General features: G+C 31.0%; 1 protein-coding gene across 3 annotated transcripts; it reads left to right on the top strand.

Annotated features, from left to right (window-relative positions):
* The first annotated feature begins 619 nt into the window (after positions 1–619).
* Positions 620–11,248, top strand: LOC122797082 (cell wall protein DAN4-like). Of its 3 annotated transcripts, XM_044065877.1 has the most exons (6): positions 620–990; positions 2,510–2,608; positions 5,106–5,204; positions 6,724–6,822; positions 9,321–9,419; positions 10,940–11,248. In XM_044065877.1, the coding sequence occupies exons 1-6, from the start codon at positions 810–812 to the stop codon at positions 11,065–11,067; spliced, it is 705 nt and encodes a 234-aa protein (XP_043921812.1). In that variant the 5' UTR covers positions 620–809; the 3' UTR covers positions 11,068–11,248. The 3 variants fall into 3 exon arrangements, with proteins under 3 accessions (XP_043921812.1, XP_043921814.1, XP_043921813.1); XM_044065879.1 differs by lacking the exon at positions 6,724–6,822 and having other exon boundaries at positions 641–990; positions 10,940–11,226; XM_044065878.1 differs by lacking the exon at positions 2,510–2,608 and having other exon boundaries at positions 666–990; positions 10,940–11,201.
* The last annotated feature ends 1,948 nt before the right edge of the window (positions 11,249–13,196 follow it).

Below are 13,196 nucleotides of genomic sequence, written 5' to 3' on the forward strand. Positions count from 1 at the left end.
AAAGCTGAGATGCATTGTAAAACTACGAAAATCTTACAAATCATATGAAAAATACTGATATACAGTCCACAATACATTTTTGGTAATAATAATTTAGATAATGTAAAAGCTAAGTGTGTTAACCATGAATTAGTTTTAGAAAATGATCAAAATAAACTGACTTCATAGAGAAATAATATATTGTACATCTATCTGTAGTGAAATTGCGACCCGTTAGTATTTACATAAAAATGGATCACCTTTCTTCTTCTTTGAATTTTACTGTTTCATACATCTACATGAAATTAAATGTTACATGCTTATGGATTAAGCCATGGATAATTTTATAACATTGTTCGTATAAGCAACATATCTGGGTGAAGATGCTATATTCTGCAGATGTACATTAAAATACTGCACTGGTAATTTAATCTGCAAGAGTTCTATACATTTTAATCTAGTGATGATCTATGATGAATAGAAACTTAACATATACTCGTCTATATGTTTGTTTATGCCTTGAATCGACTTGTAAAATAATTTGCAAAGTATAGAGGGTAAGCCATATTTGTTGCATTTTCAAACAAAATTGGCATGTAATGGTTTGTGCTATAAAGTTGGAAAAAGTAAGTTGACAGATGTAATAGGTGAGATACTGATAGTTTAACAAAATAAATGAGGTTGTAAAACAGACATCTGTTTCAGTAAAGCTGAATGCATCAGTAGTTTAAGAAGGAGGGGTTACTGCATCTCAAAGTCTAAATTCATCAAGCTCTTCAATTACTGTAGTTCCTTTATCAGATACAGAAACAGCACCAACAGAAACATTCATGCATGAATTAGAGGTTATCACATATAGGTCAACAACTGCATTAAGCCCTACATTTACTTTAATTGCTATTTCACTTTCAGAAAAAGCATCAACAGAAACAACCATTCAAGAAACAGAAAGTACCACATCTCCATCTCAAAGTACATTAGGCCCTACTCCTGTTCCTGTTACTACTGCAGGTAATGGCGGAAATATATGTTAAGGAGAAAGGTTTTGCAGATCAAAGCTAAATTGCAATTTGAATGTCATAGATTTTTAGTTGAATTTGATCAGCTTAAACCCTACAGCTGGATTTCTGTTTAGTGAAGTTATGATATTTGTACTATGACTTATATAAACAATAAGAGAATATAACATGAATAGCTCACAAATCTATTCATTATAAATTTACAGGTCATCAAACTGATAATCTAATAACTTACTTTTTTTATATTATAGTTAGCAAGTTTTAATGCACATTATTAAGAAAATATTAAACGGTAAAGCCTTTCTTAAGGGTCATTTCTGAATGGTTTAGTTGATATTCAAGAATTGCACTTTGGGACTATATTTCTATGAAAGTCCTCTATGTTCAACAATGTTGAATGCCTGAATTCCATTTTGGAATCATCCTAGAAATACATCTTTTCTAATCTGAGTATAAGCACTTAGAGGTGTCTTCTGACCTTCACTGTCAATCAAAACTTGTTTAACTTCTTGAGGTAGTGGTTTACACATTGATTAAATTTTTACAAAACAGTTTTTGAATTTTCATTTAAAACCATTAGCTCTCTAACAGCATTATGGGCACTGATTCTTAAATATAACTTTCAACATAAACGTTAGCAGCTATTCCTCTATGACATTCTATACTTACTCATCACATGATGAGTAAAATTCTTGTTTAGATATTTGAGTATAAATTAATATGGTTATTTCCAAAAGTAGTGATTATCCATGAGGGTTAAAGAAGTCAGCATAAGTTCCACTAATTGACAGGTTTTCATTCTTGCAGTTTTGCTAAATGTATTTTTAGTAGTGACAGTTTTAAATGAACTTAAAATAGAATATTACAATTTATTCTGCAAAGCAGATTATTTCAGAACTTAAATTTACAGGAAAAACATATAGAGATTGTGCTGTCACTAAAATTCAAGTGACTTAGTTTTAATAATTGGCCCCAGAACTGAAGAATCCTTGCCGGTAGGTAAAACCATCAAGTGGAATTGTCTGTTCCCATCCCCTGTGGGGCTTGCAAGTGCAAGATTATCTGACAGGAAATTAGGAAGTGCAATTTATCAGCCAATGAGTGCAGATATCACTTTCTGTGCTTGCTACAGGGGCAGGTCTTCTTCCTGGCAATGATTCATATAGATGAGATGGATAACTTTAACAGAAAACCCACTTCACATCTCCCTTCAGTTCTGGAAGCCTGTTATGGATTGGGAGTAGAGTTTGCTAGTCAAATAACCTAGTAGCCACATCTATATTCTTGTAAATGCCAGTGCCTTATATTCAATGCTCAAACTAGGTGATGAGTAAGGAATGGGACAGTTGGATGGGATGTAGGTGATGGCACTAACCTAGTAGAAACAGAGAGTATTGCAGAGTAGGAAATGATGCACTCCTGAAGAGAGACTTGACCTCTTATTGAGAAGGTTAAGATTATTTAATGATACACAAGTTGTCACTTTCTTAAATACACAATATTTCTTGCAGAAACAACATCAGGGCAAACATCTATTAAAGAATCACAGAACAGTGCATTTCTTCCTGAGGAAATATCAACCACTAGCCTGAATGTAGTTCCTACAACAGGTAAAAACTGTCCATTATTACTTTGTTAGTAATGGACACCTGATACAAATTAGCATTAAATAAAAAGTGAAACCGTCTAATTACTTCAGATGCTTTTACTATTAGAAGGATAACAGTTTAAATTGCTGTTTCTAAAAACTACTCACTTATTGATCCTCATATCAACAAGGGATGATCAGCTGTACCAGTTCAGTCTGTAAGAGATAGAAGGTTATGGGGGTTGTTCTGCTTAGTCAGTTTCACTATCTCTAAACCATCATAGATATATCTTTGCTTTACACAAAACATATTATTTTTAACAAAGCAAAACAGCATCAGATTTGCAGGTAAATCTATCATGTCAAATGTTGACTGAGCACTTGCAAATGTATAAGTAAAATAATACACAATGGCAATGACAAAAATCAGCCAAAAGTCATAATTAGCAAAGATAAAACATTTTCAATATTCCACAAACAAATTCAAATTTTAAGAAGCACGTTTATTGCTATCTAATAAACTGAAAATTCCTAAAACTCATAGACTTGAATGAAAAAAATAAAGAAATATTAAAATCTCATGGTCTGTAGAGTATATAAAAGTTGAGCTCAATAGTGAAACTAAAAAACCCATACAGAAATTCTTGAAAAATACTGACAAACAGACCACAAGAAATTTTGGTAATACTAAATAAAAAAATGTAAATGAAATCAATGTCTTAATATGGAATTTCTTTTACCAAAGAATCAAATTACAGAAGCTTATTTATTAGGGGAAAATATGACTTTACCATACTATCTATAAAGTGCTTCCATGTAAAAATCAAAGAACATTATAATATTAAAAAAATAAACCTTTTTCTTGTTTGAGTTTTACTGTTTCATACATCTACATATACTTTAACAATCATATGTCTTATTGAAAATGATTTAAGGGATGGATATTTTTATAATATTTTTGTATCAGCAGAAAATATTGGTGCAGTTGCTATATTCTGCAGAATCACATTGAAATACTCCAATGGTAATTTAACAAGAGGGAACACTATCATTTTAATGCACAAAGTATCCATAATGATTTGAAAGATACCATACACTCATTTGCATGAGTTTCATGGCTTTGGTTAATTTGGAAAATAATTTTTCTACACTGTTTGTTGCAAAGTATATAAGGTAACCCCTATTTTGTGTGTTTGTACAACAAAACTGGCATGTAATGATATGAGCTATTAAGCAGGTGTTTTTTCCATTTTTCTGTTAAAACAAAAAATAAGTTGATAAATGAAACAGACAGGAAATTCTTAGTTTACCGAAAGAATTGAGTTTGTAAATTAAATGTATGTTTCAGTAAAACAGTAAAACAGCAGCAGATGTGCTTGGAAAATATAATGTCAATGGTTGACTGCAACACTTGTAATGTGAAATGATATGCAATAACCAAAGGAAAAGTCAGCCTAAAGTTAAACTGCCAAAGTTTAAACTATTTCACTACTTCACAAGCAAAAATCAAATTTCAAGAAGCACATTTATTGCTATTTAAAAAACTGGAAGTTCTTAAAGTTCATTGACTTGACTTGAAAGAAAAAAATAACTAAATATAAAAATGTTATGATCTGTAGTGTTCATTAAAGCTGAGATGCATTGTAAAACTACGAAAATCTTACAAATCATATGAAAAATACTGATATACAGTCCACAATACATTTTTGGTAATAATAATTTAGATAATGTAAAAGCTAAGTGTGTTAACCATGAATTAGTTTTAGAAAATGATCAAAATAAACTGACTTCATAGAGAAATAATATATTGTACATCTATCTGTAGTGAAATTGCGACCCGTTAGTATTTACATAAAAATGGATCACCTTTCTTCTTCTTTGAATTTTACTGTTTCATACATCTACATGAAATTAAATGTTACATGCTTATGGATTAAGCCATGGATAATTTTATAACATTGTTCGTATAAGCAACATATCTGGGTGAAGATGCTATATTCTGCAGATGTACATTAAAATACTGCACTGGTAATTTAATCTGCAAGAGTTCTATACATTTTAATCTAGTGATGATCTATGATGAATAGAAACTTAACATATACTCGTCTATATGTTTGTTTATGCCTTGAATCGACTTGTAAAATAATTTGCAAAGTATAGGGGGTAAGCCATATTTGGTGCATTTTCAAACAAAATTGGCATGTAATGGTTTGTGCTATAAAGTTGGAAAAAAGTAAGTTGACAGATGTAATAGGTGAGATACTGATAGTTTAACAAAATAAATGAGGTTGTAAAACAGACATCTGTTTCAGTAAAGCTGAATGCATCAGTAGTTTAAGAAGGAGGGGTTACTGCATCTCAAAGTCTAAATTCATCAAGCTCTTCAATTACTGTAGTTCCTTTATCAGATACAGAAACAGCACCAACAGAAACATTCATGCATGAATTAGAGGTTATCACATATAGGTCAACAACTGCATTAAGCCCTACATTTACTTTAATTGCTATTTCACTTTCAGAAAAAGCATCAACAGAAACAACCATTCAAGAAACAGAAAGTACCACATCTCCATCTCAAAGTACATTAGGCCCTACTCCTGTTCCTGTTACTACTGCAGGTAATGGCGGAAATATATGTTAAGGAGAAAGGTTTTGCAGATCAAAGCTAAATTGCAATTTGAATGTCATAGATTTTTAGTTGAATTTGATCAGCTTAAACCCTACAGCTGGATTTCTGTTTAGTGAAGTTATGATATTTGTACTATGACTTATATAAACAATAAGAGAATATAACATGAATAGCTCACAAATCTATTCATTATAAATTTACAGGTCATCAAACTGATAATCTAATAACTTACTTTTTTTATATTATAGTTAGCAAGTTTTAATGCACATTATTAAGAAAATATTAAACGGTAAAGCCTTTCTTAAGGGTCATTTCTGAATGGTTTAGTTGATATTCAAGAATTGCACTTTGGGACTATATTTCTATGAAAGTCCTCTATGTTCAACAATGTTGAATGCCTGAATTCCATTTTGGAATCATCCTAGAAATACATCTTTTCTAATCTGAGTATAAGCACTTAGAGGTGTCTTCTGACCTTCACTGTCAATCAAAACTTGTTTAACTTCTTGAGGTAGTGGTTTACACATTGATTAAATTTTTACAAAACAGTTTTTGATTTTTCATTTAAAACCATTAGCTCTCTAACAGCATTATGGGCACTGATTCTTAAATATAACTTTCAACATAAACGTTAGCAGCTATTCCTCTATGACATTCTATACTTACTCATCACATGATGAGTAAAATTCTTGTTTAGATATTTGAGTATAAATTAATATGGTTATTTCCAAAAGTAGTGATTATCCATGAGGGTTAAAGAAGTCAGCATAAGTTCCACTAATTGACAGGTTTTCATTCTTGCAGTTTTGCTAAATGTATTTTTAGTAGTGACAGTTTTAAATGAACTTAAAATAGAATATTACAATTTATTCTGCAAAGCAGATTATTTCAGAACTTAAATTTACAGGAAAAACATATAGAGATTGTGCTGTCACTAAAATTCAAGTGACTTAGTTTTAATAATTGGCCCCAGAACTGAAGAATCCTTGCCGGTAGGTAAAACCATCAAGTGGAATTGTCTGTTCATCTCCCCTGTGGGGCTTGCAAGTGCAAGATTATCTGACAGGAAATTAGGAAGTGCAATTTATCAGCCAATGAGTGCAGATATCACTTTCTGTGCTTGCTACAGGGGCAGGTCTTCTTCCTGGCAATGATTCATATAGATGAGATGGATAACTTTAACAGAAAACCCACTTCACATCTCCCTTCAGTTCTGGAAGCCTGTTATGGATTGGGAGTAGAGTTTGCTAGTCAAATAACCTAGTAGCCACATCTATATTCTTGTAAATGCCAGTGCCTTATATTCAATGCTCAAACTAGGTGATGAGTAAGGAATGGGACAGTTGGATGGGATGTAGGTGATGGCACTAACCTAGTAGAAACAGAGAGTATTGCAGAGTAGGAAATGATGCACTCCTGAAGAGAGACTTGACCTCTTATTGAGAAGGTTAAGATTATTTAATGATACACAAGTTGTCACTTTCTTAAATACACAATATTTCTTGCAGAAACAACATCAGGGCAAACATCTATTAAAGAATCACAGAACAGTGCATTTCTTCCTGAGGAAATATCAACCACTAGCCTGAATGTAGTTCCTACAACAGGTAAAAACTGTCCATTATTACTTTGTTAGTAATGGACACCTGATACAAATTAGCATTAAATAAAAAGTGAAACCGTCTAATTACTTCAGATGCTTTTTACTATTAGAAGGATAACAGTTTAAATTGCTGTTTCTAAAAACTACTCACTTATTGATCCTCATATCAACAAGGGATGATCAGCTGTACCAGTTCAGTCTGTAAGAGATAGAAGGTTATGGGGGTTGTTCTGCTTAGTCAGTTTCACTATCTCTAAACCATCATAGATATATCTTTGCTTTACACAAAACATATTATTTTTAACAAAGCAAAACAGCATCAGATTTGCAGGTAAATCTATCATGTCAAATGTTGACTGAGCACTTGCAAATGTATAAGTAAAATAATACACAATGGCAATGACAAAAATCAGCCAAAAGTCATAATTAGCAAAGATAAAACATTTTCAATATTCCACAAACAAATTCAAATTTTAAGAAGCACGTTTATTGCTATCTAATAAACTGAAAATTCCTAAAACTCATAGACTTGAATGAAAAAAAATAAAGAAATATTAAAATCTCATGGTCTGTAGAGTATATAAAAGTTGAGCTCAATAGTGAAACTAAAAAACCCATACAGAAATTCTTGAAAAATACTGACAAACAGACCACAAGAAATTTTGGTAATACTAAAAAAAAATGTAAATGAAATCAATGTCTTAATATGGAATTTCTTTTACCAAAGAATCAAATTACAGAAGCTTATTTATTAGGGGAAAATATGACTTTACCATACTATCTATAAAGTGCTTCCATGTAAAAATCAAAGAACATTATAATATTAAAAAAATAAACCTTTTTCTTGTTTGAGTTTTACTGTTTCATACATCTACATATACTTTAACAATCATATGTCTTATTGAAAATGATTTAAGGGATGGATATTTTTATAATATTTTTGTATCAGCAGAAAATATTGGTGCAGTTGCTATATTCTGCAGAATCACATTGAAATACTCCAATGGTAATTTAACAAGAGGGAACACTATCATTTTAATGCACAAAGTATCCATAATGATTTGAAAGATACCATACACTCATTTGCATGAGTTTCATGGCTTTGGTTAATTTGGAAAATAATTTTTCTACACTGTTTGTTGCAAAGTATATAAGGTAACCCCTATTTTGTGTGTTTGTACAACAAAACTGGCATGTAATGATATGAGCTATTAAGCAGGTGTTTTTCCATTTTTCTGTTAAAACAAAAAATAAGTTGATAAATGAAACAGACAGGAAATTCTTAGTTTACCGAAAGAATTGAGTTTGTAAATTAAATGTATGTTTCAGTAAAACAGTAAAACAGCAGCAGATGTGCTTGGAAAATATAATGTCAATGGTTGACTGCAACACTTGTAATGTGAGTAAAATGATATGCAATAACCAAAGGAAAAGTCAGCCTAAAGTTAAACTGCCAAAGTTTAAACTATTTCACTACTTCACAAGCAAAAATCAAATTTCAAGAAGCACATTTATTGCTATTTAAAAAACTGGAAGTTCTTAAAGTTCATTGACTTGACTTGAAAGAAAAAATAACTAAATATAAAAATGTTATGATCTGTAGTGTTCATTAAAGCTGAGATGCATTGTAAAACTACGAAAATCTTACAAATCATATGAAAAATACTGATATACAGTCCACAATACATTTTTGGTAATAATAATTTAGATAATGTAAAAGCTAAGTGTGTTAACCATGAATTAGTTTTAGAAAATGATCAAAATAAACTGACTTCATAGAGAAATAATATATTGTACATCTATCTGTAGTGAAATTGCGACCCGTTAGTATTTACATAAAAATGGATCACCTTTCTTCTTCTTTGAATTTTACTGTTTCATACATCTACATGAAATTAAATGTTACATGCTTATGGATTAAGCCATGGATAATTTTATAACATTGTTCGTATAAGCAACATATCTGGGTGAAGATGCTATATTCTGCAGATGTACATTAAAATACTGCACTGGTAATTTAATCTGCAAGAGTTCTATACATTTTAATCTAGTGATGATCTATGATGAATAGAAACTTAACATATACTCGTCTATATGTTTGTTTATGCCTTGAATCGACTTGTAAAATAATTTGCAAAGTATAGGGGGTAAGCCATATTTGGTGCATTTTCAAACAAAATTGGCATGTAATGGTTTGTGCTATAAAGTTGGAAAAAGTAAGTTGACAGATGTAATAGGTGAGATACTGATAGTTTAACAAAATAAATGAGGTTGTAAAACAGACATCTGTTTCAGTAAAGCTGAATGCATCAGTAGTTTAAGAAGGAGGGGTTACTGCATCTCAAAGTCTAAATTCATCAAGCTCTTCAATTACTGTAGTTCCTTTATCAGATACAGAAACAGCACCAACAGAAACATTCATGCATGAATTAGAGGTTATCACATATAGGTCAACAACTGCATTAAGCCCTACATTTACTTTAATTGCTATTTCACTTTCAGAAAAAGCATCAACAGAAACAACCATTCAAGAAACAGAAAGTACCACATCTCCATCTCAAAGTACATTAGGCCCTACTCCTGTTCCTGTTACTACTGCAGGTAATGGCGGAAATATATGTTAAGGAGAAAGGTTTTGCAGATCAAAGCTAAATTGCAATTTGAATGTCATAGATTTTTAGTTGAATTTGATCAGCTTAAACCCTACAGCTGGATTTCTGTTTAGTGAAGTTATGATATTTGTACTATGACTTATATAAACAATAAGAGAATATAACATGAATAGCTCACAAATCTATTCATTATAAATTTACAGGTCATCAAACTGATAATCTAATAACTTACTTTTTTTATATTATAGTTAGCAAGTTTTAATGCACATTATTAAGAAAATATTAAACGGTAAAGCCTTTCTTAAGGGTCATTTCTGAATGGTTTAGTTGATATTCAAGAATTGCACTTTGGGACTATATTTCTATGAAAGTCCTCTATGTTCAACAATGTTGAATGCCTGAATTCCATTTTGGAATCATCCTAGAAATACATCTTTTCTAATCTGAGTATAAGCACTTAGAGGTGTCTTCTGACCTTCACTGTCAATCAAAACTTGTTTAACTTCTTGAGGTAGTGGTTTACACATTGATTAAATTTTTACAAAACAGTTTTTGATTTTTTCATTTAAAACCATTAGCTCTCTAACAGCATTATGGGCACTGATTCTTAAATATAACTTTCAACATAAACGTTAGCAGCTATTCCTCTATGACATTCTATACTTACTCATCACATGATGAGTAAAATTCTTGTTTAGATATTTGAGTATAAATTAATATGGTTATTTCCAAAAGTAGTGATTATCCATGAGGGTTAAAGAAGTCAGCATAAGTTCCACTAATTGACAGGTTTTCATTCTTGCAGTTTTGCTAAATGTATTTTTAGTAGTGACAGTTTTAAATGAACTTAAAATAGAATATTACAATTTATTCTGCAAAGCAGATTATTTCAGAACTTAAATTTACAGGAAAAACATATAGAGATTGTGCTGTCACTAAAATTCAAGTGACTTAGTTTTAATAATTGGCCCCAGAACTGAAGAATCCTTGCCGGTAGGTAAAACCATCAAGTGGAATTGTCTGTTCCCATCCCCTGTGGGGCTTGCAAGTGCAAGATTATCTGACAGGAAATTAGGAAGTGCAATTTATCAGCCAATGAGTGCAGATATCACTTTCTGTGCTTGCTACAGAGGCAGGTCTTCTTCCTGGCAATGATTCATATAGATGAGATGGATAACTTTAACAGAAAACCCACTTCACATCTCCCTTCAGTTCTGGAAGCCTGTTATGGATTGGGAGTAGAGTTTGCTAGTCAAATAACCTAGTAGCCACATCTATATTCTTGTAAATGCCAGTGCCTTATATTCAATGCTCAAACTAGGTGATGAGTAAGGAATGGGACAGTTGGATGGGATGTAGGTGATGGCACTAACCTAGTAGAAACAGAGAGTATTGCAGAGTAGGAAATGATGCACTCCTGAAGAGAGACTTGACCTCTTATTGAGAAGGTTAAGATTATTTAATGATACACAAGTTGTCACTTTCTTAAATACACAATATTTCTTGCAGAAACAACATCAGGGCAAACATCTATTAAAGAATCACAGAACAGTGCATTTCTTCCTGAGGAAATATCAACCACTAGCCTGAATGTAGTTCCTACAACAGGTAAAAACTGTCCATTATTACTTTGTTAGTAATGGACACCTGATACAAATTAGCATTAAATAAAAAGTGAAACCGTCTAATTACTTCAGATGCTTTTTACTATTAGAAGGATAACAGTTTAAATTGCTGTTTCTAAAAACTACTCACTTATTGATCCTCATATCAACAAGGGATGATCAGCTGTACCAGTTCAGTCTGTAAGAGATAGAAGGTTATGGGGTTGTTCTGCTTAGTCAGTTTCACTATCTCTAAACCATCATAGATATATCTTTGCTTTACACAAAACATATTATTTTTAACAAAGCAAAACAGCATCAGATTTGCAGGTAAATCTATCATGTCAAATGTTGACTGAGCACTTGCAAATGTATAAGTAAAATAATACACAATGGCAATGACAAAAATCAGCCAAAAGTCATAATTAGCAAAGATAAAACATTTTCAATATTCCACAAACAAATTCAAATTTTAAGAAGCACGTTTATTGCTATCTAATAAACTGAAAATTCCTAAAACTCATAGACTTGAATGAAAAAAATAAAGAAATATTAAAATCTCATGGTCTGTAGAGTATATAAAAGTTGAGCTCAATAGTGAAACTAAAAAACCCATACAGAAATTCTTGAAAAATACTGACAAACAGACCACAAGAAATTTTGGTAATACTAAATAAAAAAAAAGTAAATGAAATCAATGTCTTAATATGGAATTTCTTTTACCAAAGAATCAAATTACAGAAGCTTATTTATTAGGGGAAAATATGACTTTACCATACTATCTATAAAGTGCTTCCATGTAAAAATCAAAGAACATTATAATATTAAAAAAATAAACCTTTTTCTTGTTTGAGTTTTACTGTTTCATACATCTACATATACTTTAACAATCATATGTCTTATTGAAAATGATTTAAGGGATGGATATTTTTATAATATTTTTGTATCAGCAGAAAATATTGGTGCAGTTGCTATATTCTGCAGAATCACATTGAAATACTCCAATGGTAATTTAACAAGAGGGAACACTATCATTTTAATGCACAAAGTATCCATAATGATTTGAAAGATACCATACACTCATTTGCATGAGTTTCATGGCTTTGGTTAATTTGGAAAATAATTTTTCTACACTGTTTGTTGCAAAGTATATAAGGTAACCCCTATTTTGTGTGTTTGTACAACAAAACTGGCATGTAATGATATGAGCTATTAAGCAGGTGTTTTTTCCATTTTTCTGTTAAAACAAAAATAAGTTGATAAATGAAACAGACAGGAAATTCTTAGTTTACCGAAAGAATTGAGTTTGTAAATTAAATGTATGTTTCAGTAAAACAGTAAAACAGCAGCAGATGTGCTTGGAAAATATAATGTCAATGGTTGACTGCAACACTTGTAATGTGTAGTAAAATGATATGCAATAACCAAAGGAAAAGTCAGCCTAAAGTTAAACTGCCAAAGTTTAAACTATTTCACTACTTCACAAGCAAAAATCAAATTTCAAGAAGCACATTTATTGCTATTTAAAAAACTGGAAGTTCTTAAAGTTCATTGACTTGACTTGAAAGAAAAAATAACTAAATATAAAAATGTTATGATCTGTAGTGTTCATTAAAGCTGAGATGCATTGTAAAACTACGAAAATCTTACAAATCATATGAAAAATACTGATATACAGTCCACAATACATTTTTGGTAATAATAATTTAGATAATGTAAAAGCTAAGTGTGTTAACCATGAATTAGTTTTAGAAAATGATCAAAATAAACTGACTTCATAGAGAAATAATATATTGTACATCTATCTGTAGTGAAATTGCGACCCGTTAGTATTTACATAAAAATGGATCACCTTTCTTCTTCTTTGAATTTTACTGTTTCATACATCTACATGAAATTAAATGTTACATGCTTATGGATTAAGCCATGGATAATTTTATAACATTGTTCGTATAAGCAACATATCTGGGTGAAGATGCTATATTCTGCAGATGTACATTAAAATACTGCACTGGTAATTTAATCTGCAAGAGTTCTATACATTTTAATCTAGTGATGATCTATGATGAATAGAAACTTAACATATACTCGTCTATATGTTTGTTTATGCCTTGAATCGACTTGTAAAATAATTTGCAAAGTATAGGGGTAAGCCATATTTG

The sequence above is a fragment of the Protopterus annectens genome, chromosome 3.part0 (assembly GCF_019279795.1).
Source record: "Protopterus annectens isolate FY-2018-M chromosome 3.part0, PAN1.0, whole genome shotgun sequence".
Classification (NCBI taxonomy): Eukaryota; Metazoa; Chordata; order Ceratodontiformes; family Protopteridae; genus Protopterus; species Protopterus annectens.